The 22,539-nt window shown below is 40.2% G+C and overlaps 2 protein-coding genes across 11 annotated transcripts in view; one reads left to right on the top strand and one right to left on the bottom strand.

Moving 5' to 3' along the window:
- The window catches only part of CCDC146 (coiled-coil domain containing 146), a 116,802-nt gene extending 97,074 nt beyond the window's left edge, over positions 1-19,728 (top strand). For all 5 annotated transcript variants that reach the window (XM_053251310.1, XM_053251311.1, XM_053251308.1 and 2 more), the window contains 9 exons: positions 1,841-2,011; positions 4,891-4,979; positions 5,073-5,237; positions 7,416-7,640; positions 9,194-9,422; positions 14,224-14,352; positions 17,668-17,805; positions 18,648-18,896; positions 19,525-19,728. In XM_053251310.1, the coding sequence (XP_053107285.1) occupies positions 1,841-2,011; positions 4,891-4,979; positions 5,073-5,237; positions 7,416-7,640; positions 9,194-9,422; positions 14,224-14,352; positions 17,668-17,805; positions 18,648-18,896; positions 19,525-19,728 (1,599 nt within the window). The remainder of the gene's footprint in view (positions 1-1,840; positions 2,012-4,890; positions 4,980-5,072; positions 5,238-7,415; positions 7,641-9,193; positions 9,423-14,223; positions 14,353-17,667; positions 17,806-18,647; positions 18,897-19,524) is intronic.
- A 1,523-nt stretch (positions 19,729-21,251) lies between these two features.
- Positions 21,252-22,539, bottom strand: part of GSAP (gamma-secretase activating protein) — a 65,920-nt gene continuing 64,632 nt past the window's right edge. For all 6 annotated transcript variants that reach the window (XM_053251317.1, XM_053251314.1, XM_053251315.1 and 3 more), the window contains one exon: positions 21,252-22,045. In XM_053251317.1, coding sequence (XP_053107292.1) covers positions 21,963-22,045 — 83 coding nt within the window. In that variant the 3' untranslated portion in view covers positions 21,252-21,962. The remainder of the gene's footprint in view (positions 22,046-22,539) is intronic.

The raw sequence follows: 22,539 nt of genomic DNA, 5'->3' as shown, positions 1-22,539 counted from the left end.
CCCCCCCCATGTCAATATTTTGTTGAACCACCTTTTGCTTTAATAACAGCCTTGAGTCTGTTGGGATACTTCTCTATCAACCTTGCACATCTAGACGGAGCAATATTTGCCCACTCCTCCATACAGAACTGTTCAAGTTCGGTCACATTGGATGGTAGGTGTTGGTGGACTGCTATCCTCCCTGGATCCGGTCGGCCCGCCAAACTGGATGGAAGAGCAAGGAGGAAACTGGTAAGAGAGGTTACCAAGAGGCCAATGGCCACTCTGAAGGAGTTAAAGGACTTCATGGCAAAGAGTGGTTGTTCTGTGCATGTGACAACAATTTCACGAGCGCTCCACAGATGTGGCTTGTTCGGGAGGGTCGCAAGGAGAAAGCCACTTCTCAAGAAAGGCCACATTAAAGCTCATTTGAGCTTTGCCAGAAGGCACCTTGAAGATTCTGATGCCAAATGGAAAATGGTCTTATGGTCAGATGAAACCAAGATTGAACTATTTGGCCTCAACACCAAACAGTACACCTGGCGTAAATCCAACGCAGCTCACCATCCACAACACACCATACCTACAGTGAAGCATGGAGGTGGCAGCATCCTGTTGTGGGGGTGTTTCTCTGCCTCAGGGACTGGGGCTCTCGTTAGGGTAGAAGGAAAAATGGATGGGGCAAAATACCGTCAGATTCTGGAAGAAAACCTGCTACCCTCTGCCAGACAGTTGAGGATGGGTAGAAGATTCACCTTTCAACATGACAGCGATCCGAAGCACACAGCAAAATTGACCACACAGTGGCTGAAGGAGAAAAAAGTGAATGTCCTCATGTGGCCCAGTCAGAGCCCAGACCTAAATCCCATAGAAAATCTGTGGAGAGATTTGAAGATAGCAGTCCACCAGCACCTACCATCCAATGTGACCGAACTTGAACAGTTCTGTATGGAGGAGTGGGCAAATATTGCTCCGTCTAGATGTGCAAGGTTGATAGAGAAGTATCCCAACAGACTCAAGGCTGTTATTAAAGAAAAAGGTGGTTCAACAAAATATTGACATGGGGGGGGTGATCCTTTTTCAATCTCAGTAATTCTTGTTTTTTTATTTCTGACACTTTTTCTGGACTGTAATTGTGATGTTTTTCAGTTGGATGTTATAGGTTGCATTGGATAAGTACAGCTGGTGAAGGGAATTTTCTTTGTGTTTTCATTTCAGGATGTAAGGGAACCAGAATTTAAGGTCTATCAAAGGGGGTGATTCTTTCCTATACCCACTGTATTACCTGTGGACTCCTATCCCCTTTATATAATGTGTTTTCATAAGGCTGCAGTAAAATTAGTGTAAAACAAAGTACTCAGGATCTGGGCTCCCCCTAACAGAGATTTCCAGATGATGTTCTGGGACTACACAGCTGCAATGGCCTTTGGCTGAGGATTATGGAAGTTGTATTGAACAACATCTGGGAATCTCCATTACAGGGAACACAGCTCAGAACAGTTATTTCCAAAAACCTTATTCTGGCTTACGAGGAAGTAATTTGAATTCAGTGCAGCAAATATTTTCCACAGGCCTCTTGGACCTATGGGCCCCAGGTTAGGAACCTCTCTTTCAGGGTAAGGACAGCACCGTGTGTATGTTCTGTAAAGCACTTAATACATTGTGTGCACTGACTAGATATTAAATCGTGATTAAAAACAGGAGAATTCCATTTTTGGATGAAAATGGCATTGGGTCTTCAGATTTATGAAAGAGGTGACTTGCGCAGTGCTGCACTCTACCAGCATTGCACTTACTATGCAAATCCTGTCCCCCACCCCCACAAGGAATGTTAAAGTGACCTTTCCTTGTTTCAATCTAGAAAACATCAACAGATGTTGAGGGACGGATGCTGGAGCAGTGTGTTGCTGAAGAAGACCAGCTTTTTAAGGTTTTGGAACATTACAGGGATGACGTAGCCAACTTGATACGTATGATTCAGCTCAAGGCTGATGAGAGGGAGCAAAAATCAAAGGATTTTTTAAAAGCCCAGGTAAGAAGACCGGATGGTTGACTGAGTACATTGGACATTAGTACTTACCTGGATTTGCCAGGTGTCTGTAGATTTCTGTCTCATCTGTAGTTTCTGGCCTATAGACTGTTATCAGACAAATGGCTCAAGTCCAGTTTGATACTTGACTGGCAAGTCTATATTTATCAGTGATATGATTATTATTCTTCCTCTCCTGCACTCATATCTGATGGGAAATCACAAGAATTAGGACTGCAGTGTGAAGCTGGGTAAGTTGATTTGACTTTCAGTGCCTCTTTCGATCAAGATGATGATACTTTTAATGGATATTTGTTGTATTTATTAATCTTTGTGAATGGTGAGCACTCTAGGAGATAAAAATGTTGTTTGTTTTTATTACTGATCCCAACATTTGTGATATTCTATAGAAAAGAGCAGAAATTACTGAATATTAAGTGAAAATGACATAAATTTATTGCTGAAGCCATAGCTATAAAAATAACAAAAAGTATTTACCCAAATAGAAGATGATTCTGAATGTAAGACAACCCCCTTAAACAATTCAGGTTATACCTGTATTTATCCAAAAAGAAGAGGCCTCTGAATCTGACCCCACCAATTTCTAACATCAAAGAAGCTGGAAAAAACCTTGTCTTGGATTCAGGTAAATAGAATATAATAGAGAGCTTATCCTTGGTATTTTGGCAATGTAACACATTTCAACAATACAAGAAGAAATTGGTCTTACCAAGACTGCTAAAGACCATGTCATTGGTTTCTTGAAGACCATCATTATCTTTACAAGTTGACTGGATGATCTTTACAAGTTGACTCCACTTTTGTCATATTTTTAAAGTTATCTGTCATAATGTCTTTTAGAAAGACATGATGATTTACATGATTATTTACGTTGATGACATTGTCTTGTCTTAATCTAGTAGTTAATCCATCAAAAGTCTCATTGAGTTGGACCTAGGCATTCATTACCTACCATCAACAAAATTGTTAAAAAAAATAAAATAAATGGACCGCCATTTTTTAAAATTATGTGATAATCTTGTGTAGTACAGTATATCGTTTTCCCCAAGAAGTGTATTCAGTTCTCAGTGAAGAGTCACATTTTTCCAAGTCACAAGAGGGTTTCTAAGTTGTGTGTTCCATGTGAATGTAAAGTTGCAGCCTGTGTAGGTGTGTATTCTACACTTTCTGGCCATCACTGCTGAATATTTATGTATTTCAGGTTATCTATATCCCACTTGCAACACAAGTGATCAAAGAAGCTTATCAATAATAAAACAACATTAAATATACAACAAATAAAAACAACAACATTAAAATCAGGATAAAACAAGTTAGCAACAACAGTTCAAATGCCTTCAGAATAAAAAGGGTTTTTTACATCCATCTAAAGACAGAAAAGGAGGATGCATCATTGTCAAATCTCCCTGGGAAGAAAATTCCATAGTTCTGGTGCCACTACTGGGAATAGTAACAAAAGGGTAGGAAAGGCTGGCTTACACAGGCCCTGTGAACTGTTCTCTACTCTGCAGCTCCTGAAGGAAGGAGCCTTGAACCCAGGACTAACTACATCACCGCCTGCCAGGGACCAGAACACTCTGCAAAGCAGCAGCTTTTGTGAACTGACATCTCTAATATCAGCCAGCTCCTGAGACCATCTGCAATTAGTCTTGTATGAACACTTCCACTTAATAAATAGCTTTTAATCAGAGGCATAGCAAGGTTGAGTGGGCCCAGAGACAAGATTTTAAAATGGGCCCCCCGCTGAAATACAAACACACAAACAAACACACTTCACAATATATAGTGCACTCACACTAACATCCCCATTATGATTACAGTGAATATCTAGTTCACATTGAATCTAGTTTTTTTACTCTCTGCTACTGTGGATCTCCAAGAGACTCAACATAATTCATAGGGGGTGCAACACGGGCGGGTGGGGAGTCATGTGACGTGCCTCTGGGGGGGGCCTCGAGGCAGTTGGGGCCCCAAGACAACTGTCTCCCCTTGTCTAATGGTAGTTACATCCCTGCTTTTAATTATTATTTAAATTCTAAGCTGGTTTGGAATCTTGTCCTAATTGAAAAGCGGAATTAAAAAAATTAATACTCTTCTCTTAATTTGTCCTTCAGGAGGGAAAGACAGAAAGTACAGTGCAAGCCTCAACCATGTAAATAATAGCATTGTAATATGCAGATGCAAAACAGTTCCTTACGTTTCTGGGTTCATTAGTACGCTATATACATGTGACAGAAATTTGCTTGTTAATGATAAGTTTACATCTTATCATTCATCTTTTTCTCCATTCTTTTAAAATTGCTGACAATGACAAGCAACGCCTTTTGGGAGACTAGCTCAAGAACTGTGACCACAAACAGGGACTACATCCATCGTCCTTGTGGCTGGCTCTCCGTCTGGCAGTTGGGGTGCATGCATGGTTGCAACTGAACTGCACATCATCTATTTGCACCAAATGTCAAAAAGATGATCAGCACTGTTCGTTTTGACAGCTATTTCAAGGTGGGAGTAGAGAGAGAGAATAAGTGATTGGTGTGCAGACATGAACACACATCTGTATGTATGGTCCATTGCTTTGCACTTGTACCTAGTAGTTCTGAACAATACTTTTGCCTTGTGTTCTCCTTCACTCTCCTGGATTGTACTGAAGAAGAACATTCCTCTAAGTACTTTGTAGAAAGCAGAAGCAAAAGATGATTCAGTGATGGCTAACCAAATACATGCAAATAAGCCAACAGTTCCTTGATTGCACCATTGCTTCTCCATTTTGAAAAACTGACACTTGAATATTCTCTTTGTGTACTTGTTTAAAAATACTTTGCAGCTCTTAGAACCAAAATGTGCACTCCTGTTTCTTGTAGATGCGGCTGAATAGTGTTATTAGAGAAATAAAAACAAAAGATTTTGAGATAAGGGAACATAAGAAGAAGCAAAGAGAAATTCAGAGACAGTAAGGAAACTTGCATGTAATTATTAACTTCTTAAAGATGGTTGATACACTACAATTATTAAAATCTTTCCCTAAAATACGTTTGATTTTCAGAATGCAAGAATTTGCGAAAATGTACGACATTGTACGGAATGAGAGAAACAAACTGGTAAACCTTGTGCATGCTGCCCGCCAAAAAACAACTGAAATTAAAGAGAGGGTGAAAATGCTGGATAATGAGATGGAAATCTTAAGGAACAATGCTGTAATTAAAGAGAGGTGAATATCTATGTGGATGATTGGTCTGAAGAGCTTTCTTGTTTCATTCAGAAACTTAAGTCTTATTTTCTCATTCTGGGGTGTATCTTATTCCGTGTGTGTGTGTGTGTGTGTGTGTGTGCACGCGACTTCCCTGAATTTGTAATTTACTTTCATCTGCAACCAGTTAAGAAGTTCTCAGCATAAAAACAGACTTCCTTACATATATAATTTGCTAGATTGAGAACTGCACGGAATTAAGTGACACATTCAGGTACGCATTGAAATGCATACCTGACTGCGGCTACAGCTTCTTCTCACCTGTATGCCTTTGCTTTGAATAAGATGCACATTTATGGTGTGAATACCCTGTGACACATTTATGCCATACAGTGTGGCATAATTATTGGACTGCTAGACACAGTTGTGAGAAACCAGCATTCAAAACTTTGCTCAGCCACAAAGCTTGCTGGGTAATCTTGGGCTAGTCAATATCTTTAAGCCTATCTTATTGCACAGAGCTGTCGTGAGGATGAGGCAGGAGAGACCATGTATGTTGCCCTCAACTCTTGGGAGGAAGAAGGGCTTAAAAACATAAAAAATAAATAATAATTTAAATGTGCATGCCCATCTAGTTTGGTCACCCCCCGCCCCCCACTCACCTTGCTCCAAGAGAATTGCCACTTACACATAGACAGCACTAAAGAGGAAGAAAAAAGGAGAAGTATCCTTAAGTACATAGGAAGCTGCCATATACTGAGTCAAACCATTAGTCCGTCTAGCTCAGTATTGTCTACACAGACTGGCAGTGGCTTCTCCAAGGTTACAGGCAGGAGTCTCTCTCAGCCCTGGAGCAGTTTCCCATGGGCTCACTTCAGATAATGTTTAAGATGAGAGCAGCAATGGGGGAAAACACTAGCTTCCATACCGCATAGCAGTCCTCAGCTCTAAGGGAGAGGTGCCCTTGCTAACTGCTGCGATGAAGCTTAAAGCATACCCACCCTGCTTGCGGAGGAGAGGCTGCTCCAAGGTTACTAAGCAGTGTGTGGATGCAGTTGCAATGGTACTCCCTTCGTTCCCAATGGGAGCAACATCACAAAGCATACCTGTGCTGCTTGCAGCGGAGGGGCTGCTGCTGCATGGCTAGTCAGCTCAGCAGTGCATACATGCAGTTGCAACAGTACTGCCTTCAGAATGGGACTGCCCTCATCACTGCATTTATGACCTGCTTAGCAGCCATGGAGTAGCCCCTCCGCTGCAAGCTTTAGACTTCATTGCTTTAGACCTCATTGCAAGCTTTTAAAATGTGTTTTTTGGTGGCATTTGACACTCTGGAAGTATAAACAGAAATACAGATTGGAATGAGCTGACTGCTGGAAATGTGGCAGGTTGCACCTAGAATGGGCTAAGTATTAGTGGAGAGGGGTTGTAGGAATCATTAAGAACATTGCAGAGGTGGCAGTGGCAGCACCAATCGATCTGTTGGTAATGTTACTGGTAATTACAGAATAAATTGGTCAAATTGAATAGATATACCATCTCTTTACCTCAGCAAAACCTTTGGTGGCACAGAAGTAGAAGAAGGAGAGGAGAGCTGGTCTTGTGGTAGCAAGCATGACTTGTCCCCATAGCTAAGCAGGGTCTGCCCTGGTTGCATTTGAATGGGAGACTAGAAGTGTGAGCACTGCAAGATATTCCCCTCAGGGGATGGAGCCGCTCTGGGAAGAGCAGAAGGTTTCAAGTTCCCTCCCTGGCTTCTCCAAGATAGGGCTGAGAGAGATACCTGCCTGCAACCCTGGAGAAGCCGCTGCCAGTCTGTGAAGACAATACTGAACTAGATAGACCAATGGTCTGACTCAGTATATGGCAGCTCCCTATGTTCCTATGAATAAAATAAAAGAATAGCTACTCGAAGCACTTTGTAGGCTGAAAAAAATAAATAAATAACCTCCAGCATTTAGGGATTTTGTAAAATGTGGGCTATGCAAACTAAGACTGCCAAAGTTAACTTGTATAAGTTGATAAAGACAAGGATAGTCTAATCATTCAGGATTTTCATAGGAACTGAATTGTAGTTCCTGAATCCCATATGAACTGAATCATATAGTCTGACCCTCAGTAATCCTTGGAAGAAAATGGAGTGGAAGGGGCTGAGAGTGGCTTGTAACTTTGTTTACAGGAAATTTTCATTTTATTCAGAAAACTGCAAAAATACCAGCTGAAGCATGCAAATAACATCGCAATTAAAGACAGCATCCAGAATGATGTCTGCAAGGTTCTTCAAACAGTCCAGGAGATGAAAGAAAAGCGAGAGCAGCAACTGATGGATGTTGAAAGACTCACCAACTTGCTTACCCGTATTGAGGAGGAAATGGTGCAGTTGCGTAAAAAATACGAAAGGGCTGTTCAGCGCCGGAATGAGAGGTAGGAGACGACGTAATCTGTAAGGCACTTGGTACAGTATGTCTGTACCTGTATTTCATTTGACTGTCAGTCACCACATCAGTAAGAGTCATTTCTTCATACCTCAGTCAGTCCTCTATCCCTGTGTAGTTTGCCTGCTTAATATTATTGTTATATTTTGCTTGCAGACATGCATTTTTTAAAAGCCCTAGGAATATATTGGCAAAACTACTCATATCGTCATTATGGCACTCATAACAGGCAAGCCACAGCAGATAGTCAGATAAATAAGCTGAAATAAAGATTGTCCTGCCCTTTTTACAATCACTAGCATAGCTTAAAATCACTATGCTGCATGTACTGTATAGTGTGAGCTCGGCATGATGCAGTCCAGATTGCTATGGTTTTATGTCACCTGAAGACCAAATACTGCATGTTTTCATTCATGGGTGACATTGGGGCAGTCCTTGCATGAGGCAAGGTGAGGCAGTTGCTTCAGGCGCTGATTACTGGGCTGCCAACAAAGTGGCAAGATGTTCCCCGCTTCCACCTTTGGAGGAATCGGACCCTTTCAAGCTTTGCAAGAAGCGTCTCTCCTTGTATTCCTTGCAAAGCTTACTAGAAGCCTGAGGAGAGAAGGGGAGGCTGCTGGCAACTTTCTTTCCTCCCCACCCACTGTACACTTTCAAAGCTAGCTAGTTTTGAAAGGAGTTTTAGGCTAAGTGGTTGGAGCAATGCTATGGGTACATTTCTCACTTTGTGTTGCACAGGTATTGCATTTGCCTTCATCTTCATCTGTTTGAACCTGACCTGTCCCTGGGCTACATTGTCATATATTTGTATCAATTTGTAGATTTCACTCAGGAGTAATAATAAATTCAACTCAAAATCATGAATGCAGATTCAAAACATTGCCATTTACCATGATTTAACCAGCCTGATTTTGTGCACGCACACACAAAAAGGCTAAAGCTCTCTTACTTTATAATCAATTATTTTATGAATGTCTCCTAGGCTTCAGTGTTGCTTGTATTCCTTGCAAGTCCTATGGTTGGTTGGTTTCTGTTCCCCGAGTCATTTTAAGGAAGAGTTTTAGGGTCAAACTGCACAAGCACATAAGCATTCAAACCTGTGCTATGGAGGCATGCTGCCAAGTGGAAGTATCTCTCTTTTTTTGTCACAAACCACTGTGTGGTGGTCAGTCAAGCCTGGTTGAGACTGGAACACACAGGAAGGGGAAGGTTCATTCTGTCCCTGCATTCTGTTTTCGTACCAAAAATCACTGAAATTGCATTAAGCCCTTGAAGATTCAGGGTTTCTGCTAGACTTGTTCCCCATCCATAGTTGGTTTTGACCAGAAAGAGAGCACTTGTAGTTGGAAGCATGCCTTTATATACCTGTAGCATGCTTTCTAATGCAGGAGGCCAAGCCCATACAATGCTGATTTCTTTCAGTGATTAAAAGCTAGAAGAAGAAAGTGCTAATCAAACATTCTGCTTGATTGGAATAATTTACACTGAATGAAGTTCTGTACAATTTGTCTTTTACATGTTTTCCTTTGGTTTTCATTGCAGTGGAGTTTTGCTCATAGAGCGCGAGGAAGAAGTTTGCATTTTCTATGAAAAAATAAATATTCAGGAGATGATGAGTCGAAATGGTGACATTGAAATTAATGTGATGGATGAAAAGATCCGTTTTCTAAATCTGAAACTAACTGAGAAACAGAGGCAGATTGAATTATCACTGAAAACATTGCCTATGAAAAAATTCCTAGATGCCGATTTAGTGGTCCTTCAGATTCAGGTAGGTGTAATTAAAAGCATAATCTTTTCCTAATAGGATCTTCATTTGTAGGATGATATATCAAAGCAAACCATGATGATGCAAGTGTGAAGTCAATGCTTATTTGTCAAATGATCCATCTGGTCCTATATACCTCCTAATTGCCATTAGAAACAGATGCACTATTGTTCCAGTTACCTTGGGCCCTTAAATAATGTCTTAGGACAATTCTATACCTTGGCATGCCAAGGTATAGAATTGGGCTGCTGGCCATGAGATTTGTTACTCCTAAACAGATGGTGCTGAATGACAATTCTGCACATTCAGTGCAACAGATGTTGGCATTTGTGCATCTCAAGTTAAGTGAATGTATAGATGTTCTTCGTGGTAGGGCATAGACATAGACCATCAGCAAAGTGCTAGGAAGAATTTCTGTTTAGTTAAGTAAATCATGCAACATCTCTAATTAAGGAGTGCATGCTCATTGAGCCCTGGTATGCTCATTATTTACAAATGCTCATTTTTATTTTCAGTGCTTGGATTGTAAACTCCTTTAGGTCCAGGAGCCATTTTCTTATTCCTTTTAAATTTAAACTGCATTGTGAACTTTTTGTTGAAAAGCTGTAGACTCTGTAAATATTAGTCATCATCAAAATATTTGTCAACAAAATATCATTTTTTGTAGAACTCAATTGCTTTGTACTGATATAACAGTGTTTTAACAACCTTACCTCCCTCAGATTAATTTTACAAAAATATATTCTATTTGTTTCACTGGAACTTCTATGTTTTTGCTGTAATTCATTGTTCTCAGGAGCTCCAGTACACACAACATGGAACTCCTACAGAGTTAGGGAGTTGTTCACTGAGTTCAGTGTGGCAGACAACAATATACTCACAATATGTGAGTACCCTATTTATGTGAATAGAAGATGACTCTGAATTTAAGAAGTCCCTCTTAAAAAGCAGAAGTTAAGTAGAGTACAAAGTTCTTTATTTGCGACCCAAGGTCAGCATAAAAGAGGTTAGGTAGAGTGCATTTACTCAAAAGGAACAGGGCTCTGAATTTAAGATGACCTCCTAATTTCTAATATTTAAAAACATGGGGGGGGGGGAATAGCCTTGGATTCAGGTAAATAGTATATTGAAATTAACCATATTTGAATTAACGTTACAATACTGAAGGGTATGTAAATCCCTGCCCACTCGGTGCAGTATGGATTAGGATCACATTGGCTGATGTTAATCCAGATGTTAATTCAAATGCCAATATAGTTATATTGCCTGGCCCTTCCTTCTGTGAAGAACCAAGTCCTTCTCTTCAGCCATAACCATCAGGCTACAGCAGGGGGTGAAGCAAAGCAGCAAGGCCCTTCCCTCCGAGAACTCCTTTTTCTTTCTTAATTTTTTTTCTTGTTTTTTTAAAAAGATACAAAAGAACTCCTTTAGCACACCATTATTAATTTTGGGCCTGCTGGAAAGAGTGGGATATAAATCTAATAAATAAATAAATTTGAGCTCAGACTCAAGGAGGCTGGTGAAGTGATACATTTAAGAAGCTTCCACACTCATATGAGGGACAAGCTGGTTTTTTCTTTCAGCCGCACCCCTTCATGCCTTGTGGAGTGCTGCTCTGGAGGGTCCCCCAAACTCCAAAGCATGGCCTTTGGAAGGCTTGTCATGGGAGCGGGTGCTGAGAAGCCCCTATGCCTCTGTGGTAGATTGCACACCGTCCTTTGGATTCCAGGCAACATCTATAGCCTGGGTTACCAGGCCAGCAAGGGAAACCAAAAGGAGAAGTCTGCTTCAATATATGGATCCCATTTTCAAAAATGTTCAGGATCTCTCGTTTGGGTTTTTATTTTGCCTACAAAAAATTGCTTTGGACTTGAGATAGCAAAGGTAATTAAGCTATTGTTTGACAGGAATAATACAAAGCAGAATATATCTGGAATTGTATAATGTTAGTATAAATATATTTTCAATCATGATGCCATAAAAAGATAATCAAATTCAGTAAAATAATTCAACATTAGATGCATTCTTGAAGCTATTCTGCCTGCTCAAACAATCCTTGTGCTGTCCAGTGGCAATTTTAGTTCTTGTGACAATGAACACTGTGGGCCTCCTCACTGCTTATAGGATTCTTTGCTATCATTCTGAAAGACCTTTTTTACTCCAGCAAATAGTAGATTTTTCCATGTAGTAGCTGTTCATTCCTATACACATTCCTTCTGACATATCAAGGCTGCTGGTATTTCCATGGCAGAGAAAATGTGACTCACTGGATTGCAGCTCCATGCTATACCTCTACTCTTTTTGAGAAATTCTATATGAGTCAGAGAGTCTCTCCAGATGGCCTAGGAATTCACAAACCATTTAAATGACCAGAAATCTTGAACAGATTCCATTAGTTCAAATAGAAGTACTGTGAAACAGGAGTAGATGGGAAGGCATAGTCTGCAGTTGCCACTGGCTCACCTGGTGGCTACTCAGGGACGGGCCTTCTCCATTGCTGCCCCGAAGCTTTGGAACACACTTCCTGCTGAAATAAGAGTTTCCCCATCTCTTACAACTTTTAAAAGGGCAGTCAAGATGCATTTGTTCACCCAGGCTTTTAATTAGATACTGTTTTAATTGTGTTTTAATTGTATTTTAATATTTCTAACTTTTTAATTTTAATTGTTGAAATGTTTTAATCTTTAATTGGCTGTTTTTATTGTTTTGTAAACCGCCCAGAGAACTTGCATTTTGGGCGGTATAGAAATGTGATAAATAGATAGATAGTCATCATTTTGGATAATCAGGTGTCGTTTGTTAGTATAAATATACTTCAAGAATGCATCTAATGTTGAATTATTTTACTGAATTTGATTATCTTTTTATGGCATCATGATTGAAAATATATTTATACTAACAAACGACACCTGATTATCCAAAATGGTGACTATCAGGTGACAATCAACATCCTGATTGTCTGCCCGTACACCGGGGGGAAAACATTCCCACAGCAGAGTTTCCTGAGCTCCATAGTGATTATCATGGTGGTGGGGGGTAGAGTTTCACTGATCCCTTTTTCCTCTGGAAGTTTCCTGCACCACCAAAAACTATTCCCTGAGTTTCACACAGGGCATTTCCAGGAAAGGTCAGTGAAAATCCCCCTCCTTACGGACTAAGTGCTGTAGAGCTCAGGAAGCTCTCTGCTGAGGAGATGCTAAATTAGTACAAAAACATAGCTGGTTGTGACAATGAAAAATATCCACAAGTCAAATGGCATTTTGATAAAGCTACTGCACAGATATATTTTGGTTTTCCTGAATTGTGTACAGTCTGCTGTGGAACGGATATGAGCAAAGTTCTTTCAGCCCACATGAAGCACAAAGGGAGGGAACCTTTTTAACTTCTTATACTAAGTATTGCTTTATTCAAAATATCACCATCCAGTACGGAACTGTTATCAGCATTCTAAATAATTACAAATGAATTGCACTTGTAATTGTAATTCAGGCCACTGTTGTGGACATTTAGAATAGAGAGCATGCAGCCTAACATTTCCATAGAAGACTTTGATCTAGTTATGACAGTTACAAAATGAAAGGAGATGTATATATTCTCTGTCAGAGGCCTCTGAAAAATCCAGGCTTTGAGAGTTGTGTCAGAAGTGTGTTCCCAAAGCGTGTTCAGGATGTGGCACTTCACCCTGATTGTCATACAAGCAGAAGTACAGACGGACTCAATAGCTTGCCTATGGGTAGAGCAGTAATATATTAGCTGCAGGGTACCATGGACAATTTTACTGTGAGCAGACCAACTAGAGGTCTATGATCTCCAGTTAGCACTGTGATCAGGTGCTGCTTAGGAGCAGAGCAGTCTTTACTAACTTCATAGGAGAAGCAGCTCTAAGTAAGGGCTGCTGAGCCGCAGGTCTCCATTTCCTTTCAATGACTCTTGCACAACATAGTGGATTGTGTCAAGTAGTATATTTTGTATAGCACTGAGCTACATAGGAATTCTTCCCGGAACCAGAGCCACATCCTGTTATTTGTGAGGTACATACAATAGCTCTCTAAAAATCATTTAATTTTGCTAGCATACCATGTGTTGTGCTACTGTGGATCCTATTTATCATCATCAGACATTTCTCCATTTCCTGAAACTGTATGCACTTACCCAGCTTTTAAAATAAAGTGTAATTGGAACCGTGATTCTGCCTTCCACCCCCACCCTTACACCAGATTTCCCTTTCGAAAAGCGCGTTTGTTCTTGGTGAGGATTAGAAAAAAACCCACAATATATATTTTAAAATCCCCGTTATGATGCAACTTATGAGAAGAGGAAAGGCTGGATGGTGCAACTTTACAAAAGCAAAGGAAAAAAAGGGGGGAAAGGCGGGGGGAGTCCAAAAACTGCATCACCTGCTGATATCCCATTGTCCATACAGAATGGATATTGCTGTTCTGTATGTAAACTGAATAACCTAAACCAAATAAGTACTCAGATTTAATAACTGTAGCCTTTCTTCTAAAATGCATGTGTAAAAATTCATGTTTCACTTCCACTTTTGATTTCCAAAAGCAGAACTGTTGTATTTCCTTTGAATTTTTCTCTCATAGACTTCCCCAAGTTTGGTAGAACTGAACTTTACTTCTATTGTGTTCTGAGAAAAGAGCTGTGTTTGGTTGCTGCAAGTACAAATCTCACTGCCTAGAGATTTACATATCAGGCGGTATAAAAATATGATTCAATCAATCAATCTTTTTTTCTTATGGGAAAAGCACTTGCTAACTTTGCAAACTGGTGGTTCTCTGCTCCTCTTTAATAGTTTTCACAATGCAAGGACAAAATCAGAAGCCTGGAGAAATTGTTTGCAGACCCTAACAAAGAAAGCAGAACACGAGCACTGGCGGGAAAGGACCCCTCTCAACCAGACCTGTACAAAAAGATAGAGGAGGTAGTATCCTGCATGCCTTCAGCAGATTTCATAACAAACAGCTCCTGTTGTTTTTACTGATGATCTGAAGCTCAAAGGAAATGGCATCCCTGTGCTGGTTTCTGCACGCCTTCTGTGTAGTAACACTTACTCTGTCGCCCAACATCATCACATTGTGCTCTGCCATTGCCCTGCTCCACCAGCCAATGATGGGGTCAGCTGCAACGTGATGATGTCAAGTTGCAGAGTTGAGAAGAGAATTTGATGCGGGGATGCTGTTTTCAGGAGCAGCCCATGTCTTTCAGATTGAGTTGCTTTTCTCCTTGGGATTGCAGTGTCCCACTGCTGTTTCCAGTAGACACAGCTCAGGGGCTTTCATTTCTGCATCACTGCACTTTAACTGCAAGTAGTAGGCTTTCTTACTAATATATGCCTGTCTAAATGTTTTAAATTGTTTTCAGGTTCTTATTTTTAATCTGCTTTATGTTTGTAAACCGTCCAGAGACTGACATTTGGGGCAGTATACAAACTAACGAATAAAAATAAAATATCCCATATTTGGGCCAGACTTGACCCCATGGTCTACATTAAGAGGAGGTATCCAGCAACTCCTTTTATAGGATTAGATTGAATCACTTGTGGTTGTGACCTGCCAGGAGGATGTAAACAAACTGCTTTGGACTCTACATCCTACAACCTGTTCTCTTGACCCTTACCCAGCTTGATGTATTTCATCTGGTAATTGTATTATCAGAGGGGGTCTGGTAAATATTACACATGGTTCTCTGAAGGAGGGCAGGATGCCTTATTGTCTTAAGGAGGAGGCAGCTATTAGACCTTATTTGAAGACCCATTTCAAATCAGCTTTCAAGCAGGCTATAGGGTTGGGAGTGCCTTGATCAGCATGATGGATGATCTCCAATTGGCTACCAACAGTGTGATTCTGCTGATCCTTTTGGATCTCTCAGCGGCTTTCTATATAATCGACCATGGTATCCTTCTGGGTCACCTGATACCATGGGATTGGGCAGCACTGTTTTACAGTAGTTCCATTCCTAGCTCTCTGGTGGATTCCAGATAGTGTCTCTTGGAGACTGCTGCTCTGCAAAGTGAGCACTAAAGTATAGGGTTCAACAAGGCTCCATACAGCCTCTAATGCTCTTCAACATCTACATGAAACCACTTTGAGAGATCATCAGGTGGTTTGTTTTAGGGTGTTATCAATATGTTGATGATTCCCAGATATATAACACCAATTTTAAAATTGCATTGACTGCCAATAGGTTTCTGAGCGAAATAAAAAGTGCTGGTTATTACCTATGAAGCCATCAATGGCTTGGGTCCAGGATACTCAAGAGAGCACTGCCTTTGTCATGAAGCCTGTTGCCTCTTAATCATTTGGGGAGGTCTGATTATAGTTGCCAACAGCTCATTTGGTGGCGACTCAGGACTCGACCTTCTCAGTGACTGCCCCCAGGGCTTTGGAATATGCTCCCTGTCAAAATAAGAGCATCTCCGTCTCGGATTGCTTTTAAGAAAACCCTCAGGACACACCTGTTTTCTCAGGTTTTTAAGTGAAATTAATTTTAAACTATTTACCTGGTTTTATCCCATGAAATTATTCAAACTTTTTTATCCTGTGAAATTGTTTTTACTGTTTTATATGTGTTGTGTTTGAAATTGAGATACACGTATCAGGTGGGGTTTAAATTAGATAGAGGCCTGCAAAGTGGCAAAAAGTGGCAGAATTGTCAACATGTTGCTACCAAAGGAATAGAATAGCCACAATTCAACACAGAGACATGTTTGTGCCCTTGAAATTAAGAAACAAAAATAAATTAAATGGGGATAGTCTTGAATTACGATAAGAGACAGTTATCCAATTAAAAGCCTTAATGTAATCGTTTGCTTTATTGTTAATTAATGAATTAAGTTACACACTCCATTTGAAATTAGTACAGGCGTACCTAGTTATTTGTGGTGGTTCTAGTCCTCACTTATGACCATGAATAATGAGGCATTGCATCTATGTGAATGAGGGGGTTAGGTTCTGGAGCCTGGAAATGATCCAATAAATTGGGGGGAGGGAGACAAAAATAAGGCTGGAGCACAGCACTGTACTGTGACCACCTCAGATGTAATGCTCTAGCACTCTTTAGCTCCTCCAGTAATGCAGACAGTACTGTAATAATGAAGCTTCCTTACCCCACAGTTGAAATTCAGCACTTAGCATCCAAGCCTGACTGGTTGGCAAGTTGGCCTGAGAGGCATCACAGGATTGGAGCCAGCTCAAGTGAACACATATGGAAGACCCACCCCCATGTTCAAATTCAAAGTGTCAAGTTCAAAACTGCAGATACGTGAAGCACCCTACCACAAATATTGAATCTGGTGCTTATTTTTAAACTGTCGCTACACGAAACCGTGAATACTGAAACTGCAGTTAATGACGTCTGCCCATATTAGTTTTCTATATACAGCTGGCCCTAGTTACTTGAGGTTCCAGTACTTGTGGTTTTGCATATCCACAGTTGGGATATAGGGACCCAGTTTCTTCACCCAGTTTTAAAAATTGGCAAAATTCACCTATCTGCAGTTCCCACATGGCGAGGAGCGACTTCCAAAGTCATTTCTGGCCACTATTTTATAGCATGGAGCCATTTTGTGACTTAAAAACAATTTCCCAAGGTTTTTTGAAGAAAAATATTTTAAATTTGGAGCATTTGTGGAGAACTGGAGGCTTGGAGAGCAATGTACCATGCTTTATTTCCTTTATTTCTGCTTGTTTGGAACTTGTTTAAGCTCAGGGAACATGACCCCCTCAAGCTTTTGTTATTGGTGGTTTCCATATTCATGGCTATAGGCTATAAGGGAACCCCCAGGAACAACAAGGGCCACCTGCATATTCAGGTCACTTCCCTGTTCCCCAAGCCCCACACAAGGCCCCCATGCTCCCCCCCCTCACTGTCTGGAAAGCAAGCGGCAAGGCCCCAACCAGGCTTGACTGCAGAGGAGTAGAGGGACAAGCAAACAACCAGTCTCCAGTCCTTTCCCTGTCTCCCAGACTTTCGATACATAATCCTTCTAGTATTTGAAAAATGCTTAAATAATTAGAGCATGGCTTTAGTTCATCTTCTCAACCATTAGCTTCCCTGCTTCCAGTAGTTGGAGTTTTCAGTTCCGATGTAACAAACGTATTCCTCTGAATTTTAAGACATTACAACATCAACATATTACAACACACAACATATTCCTCTGAATTTCATCTCAAAGCATGGATTTGGGACACAAGAGCTGATTGACTGATGCGTATTTATGAATTTGATCTCACTTTAGTTAGAAATACAGCTGGCACAAAAAGAAGAGAAATTGCTTGAAAAGGACTTTATTTATGAGCACGTGTCCCAGCTAACAGAGAAAGTCAGCACCAAGGCAGAAAATGGCAAAGAGGACACACTGATATTGGCAAAAAAGGTAAAGTAGTGATTTGGCTCATCACACAATCATCTATGCCAACAATCCAGCTAAGGAGATATGTACATACAACTTTGCAGTTGCATAAGCCCCTGGTGGCGCAGTGGTAAAACTGCCGCCCCGTAACCAGAAGGTTACAAGTTCGATCCTGACCAAGGGCTCAAGGTTGACTCAGCCTTCCATCCTTCCGAGGTCGGTAAAATGAGTACCCAGAATGTTGGGGGGCAATATGCTAAATCATTGTAAACCGCTTAGAGAGCTTCCAGCTATAGAGCGGTATATAAATGTAAATGTAAGTGCTATTGCTTACTGGATCAGAAATTGCAGCTGTAAATGTGAAATGCAACCAAATGTGTATCCAGCTGTTGATGCATTCATACTGCACTGTTTAATAGGATGTACAATTGAACCTGCATTCAAATCTGTCTCCCCATCCCATTGCACCTGGTCATACACAAGTACTCCTTTTTATGCACAGTTTGAGTTGGATAGGAGCAATGGGTTCCAGCTAGTCATTTCTGCTGGACCCAATATGGGCATTACCTGAGAGAATAATGTGCTGCTTTTTGTCAAGTGTATACAATGGTTAATGCAGTAAATAATTTATTCAGAGTAAGTTTTTTTAAAAATCCTATTATGCACAAGTACGCCTACTCAGATCTCATCACATGTAACATGTAGAAAATATTCCGCACAGTTCACAGATGGTACACTTTGACTCCAGGACTAGTTGACTGAATGCAGCACAACTACTGAGGTTGTCACAGAGCAATCTTATATGGGAGGGAAGAAGACAGGAAAACAAATACTGGATATCATTTTGCTTATGCTACTCATTCCAGATGAATGGACTACAAGAGAAAATAAAAAGTGCAACTCAGCAGTTGATGGCTCTTATTGCAGAGTTATCTATGAATCAAGCACATGCCATTAAACTACAACAAGAGATGAGGGACAAGGAACAGTTTTTAATGTGCATCACTTCAAGGCTAGAGAAAGGGCTCCCACCTCCTCCGGAAGTAGAAATGGAGTGGTTAAAGGTGCTACGTAATGAACAAATGTATAAAGCTGCAGCAGAAGCCAAAGCCAAAGTAAGTTTTGTTGGGTTATGGCCATTAGCAAGACCATTTATTTATTTCAGTGTCTCCTTTGTGATGAACCCTCCTGCCTATTAAGATCACCTAGGGAGGTCCAGTTATGGCTACCACTGGCTTGTTTGGTGGTTAGTGAGGGCCGGGCCTTCTCTGTGGCTGCCCTGGGGCTTTGGTATGCACTCCCTGTTATATTCTGGGTTTCTCCATCTCTGGCTGGTTTTTAAACTACCCGTAAGACACACCTGTTTTCCCCGGGTTTCAATTAATTCTAATTGGTTTGCTATCAGTTGTTTTAATCATTTTATCCTGCTTTTATATTGCTGTATTGTAACGTACACCAGGATGCACATGTCAGGCAGTACAGAAATATGATAAAATTAAATGTATGTTTTGTGCAATGTGGCTTTGATGAGGTCTGATAGCATTCCTTGTCACAAAGAAGGAACATGGCCCTTCTACATTTCAACTAGTTTGGCCCTTGGATGGGATAATTCTGTGGCCAACTGTTCTGACTTCTGTTGCAGCAACTATGTGCAAACCATGTCCTGGTTGTGCTGAAACCCACAGCACTAAAAACTTTTCATAAATGGCTTGTCTTTAACCAGTTAAAATTCTGTGTTCACAGCGTGCTGCAGAAGAGGAACAATACGCCTTACCAACTAGCATATACACTACTGCTGAGCAGCGGCCCAACGCCTACATCCCAGATGATGAAAATGTCCTTCCTCTGCCACGGCCCTATGGCTCACTGGCTCCTTTCAAACCAAATGAGCCTAGTGCAAATATGAGGCACATACGAAAACCAATCGTAAAGCCAATTGAAATCTGAAAAGTTAAATACTTGACTGGTTAGATATTCTATTATACCACTGATCACCAGTGGCAACATTTCCCCCAGATCTTGATGTGGCTGGACTGTTGCATTATGGCATAATAGACCAATCAATGCTATTGCTACCCAGGCAGTCACACATTTCCTAAAATCCTAATGATACAAGTGGCTTTGGCCAGTGGCGGCTGGGAAATTGTATCCTTTAGGTGGCTAAAGCCAGTGATAGAATTTTATATATGTTCCATGAAGTATTTGTCTTAGACATTTTTAAAATAAAGGAACAATATAAGCAGGTACAGCATCTGGAGAACATATCATGCAAGACCTGATTCAGTGCTGAAGTGCTCAGAAGCCTTATCCTCACACTGAACACACCGACAGCATATGCATCTGGAGTCAAATATTTTAAGTGTGAAGATTTTCTCTCTGTGATTAGAAGGCTGGGATGCCCCAACATGCTGATCACAGAAATAAACTTTTCAAATTACAGCATTTGACTCCAAGACAAGTGCATTCAGCATGAGGTTGAAGCTTATGAGTACACTGCTTGCTTACCCTGTCTCTTATTTTTTAACCTCTGAAAAGGCTTAAGTGTTAAGTGACAGCAAAAACATTCCATGTATAAATAGTTACACATTTTAAAGTACAGCTAGATTCCTATTGGATCAGTACTATGCTTCTATGCATTTAGAATCCAAATGTTTCAGGCAACATGTCAAGATTCTGTACAATAAGTAGTAATGACTTTAGCATTTATTAATATTACACACCTATGGCTTTTTGTTACACATATGGATGATGCCATATATTCAAATAAAAGCAACTCTGAAAATCAGGTGATGGTTCATTAAAGATTGAATTTTCTCCTCTTAGGGGGCAAAGAAAACAAACAGATTGCTCTATTATTGAGGGCTGGGAGAAGGTTTTATCCCATAGTAATAGCAAAAGCTCCTGCACATAGATATGTAATCACATAACTGGAATCCAATTTATAAACTCTAAATTCTATAACTCCTTTCATCATATGTTTGATTTGACACAGTGTCCCCTATTTGAAATGACAGTCTGGTTAAAAAGGTGCAATACACAGAACTATGAAGGAATAGATTGCAACTGAAGCCTGATTCGCTGTGCAGGATTGCAAGTTGGACACTCAGATGTGTAGAACATAGTAAATTATTGCAGTTTGACTTAAAATGGGGGCCCACTCCATATTTGTTTGCTACAAGTCAAACATTTGTAGAATTGTTGTTCTATCTACAAGTAAAAATGACAGCTGTCCAATGGTATGCCAAAACGTAGAAAAACCTATCATTTTCCCAGCTGGAAACCAGAGTACAGCTTTTCCATTACTGTTTGCAGATCACAGCTAAGAAAACAAATAGGGAAGTCTAGTGCTCAACCAACATAGGTAGGGAATTCCTAGGGCTAGAGCAAGAGATATAGCAGGTTTATTTTTTAATAGCAATCTCTCTCCACACTGATATGATCTAAAAGCAAAAGACATCGTTAAGTCAAAGTACAGTACTTTAAGGATCTATTTATTTCAATAGAAGACATTTCCCTCTCTTCCACCAGATAAATGGGATTTAAAAGTCCTTAATTTTCATGGGACTATGCTCAGCAGAAAACAAAGCAGAATATTTCTATTCAAGGTATTGCAATAAATATGCCCCCACAGAAGCTTGGCTCCCTTTTTTGTGCTGCAATTATGTGCAACACACATACAGCACTTTAGATTAGTTACAAGAAAGATGGATTTATATCCAACAAAACCCATTATTTACAACAAAGACCACTATATTTAGCATCCAAGATTTATACAATACTATTTAAATACACCTTCCTCTATACCTCTGCATGTGCCAGTTTTACTGCTGTACTGTATAGTCATTTTCTTCTTCCTCAATTCACACTTAGTTTCTTGCATGGAAGAAACTGATTTATAACACAGACAAATAAATTGTACTTTGGTACATGCTTGCAGCTCCTCAGGAATGGCGGCTTTGGGGGTACAGCAACTTCATAGACATATCCTATGTTCATTATGAACAATGAGATAATTGTTATACTGAACTTTAAACAGCAACCAGCACGTCAGTATTTCTCCTGAAAAGAAAGGAGAAAAATTGGTTTCGAAACCCAACAATTCTCTCTCCTCTCTTGTTGTACGCTTGGTAGCAGGGCTGGGAAGCTGATGAAGTAATTGTATATTCCATGTCTCTCAGTTACTAAAGACCCAAGAGCACTGTAGTGTGTTTCAGTGCTAGCTCTTCAACAAATCTTGCATTCACGTTATTTTGTTCCATCCATCCTGGGAAAGTACATGAAGAACATTAGATATAAACCAATATCAAACAGTAAGCCTACAAATATTAAATGTGCCTAAAAGGTGCCCCACACACACACACACACCTGCCCCCTTGTTTGATTTTTTAAAATTATTCAGAGCAGTGGAAAAAAACTGGGTATTTCACCTACAGGTGAAACTTGGAAAATTAGAATATCGTGCAAAAGTCCATTAATTTCAGTAATGCAAATTAAAAGGTGAAACTGATATATGAGACAGACGCATTACATGCAAAGCGAGATAAGTTAAGCCTTAATTTGTTATAATTGTGATGATCATGGCGTACAGCTCATGAAAACCCCAAATCCACAATCTCAGAAAATTAGAATATTACATGGAACAAAGAAGACAAGGATTGAAGAATAGAACAATATCGGACCTCTGAAAAGTATAAGCATGCATATGTATTCAGTACTTGGTTTGGGCCCCTTTTGCAGCAATTACTGCCTCAATGCGGC

This window comes from Hemicordylus capensis, chromosome 5, assembly GCF_027244095.1.
Source record: "Hemicordylus capensis ecotype Gifberg chromosome 5, rHemCap1.1.pri, whole genome shotgun sequence".
Taxonomy (NCBI): domain Eukaryota; kingdom Metazoa; phylum Chordata; class Lepidosauria; order Squamata; family Cordylidae; genus Hemicordylus; species Hemicordylus capensis.
Note: the sequence above shows the minus strand (reverse complement) of the source record. Positions and strands in the feature narration are given on the sequence as shown.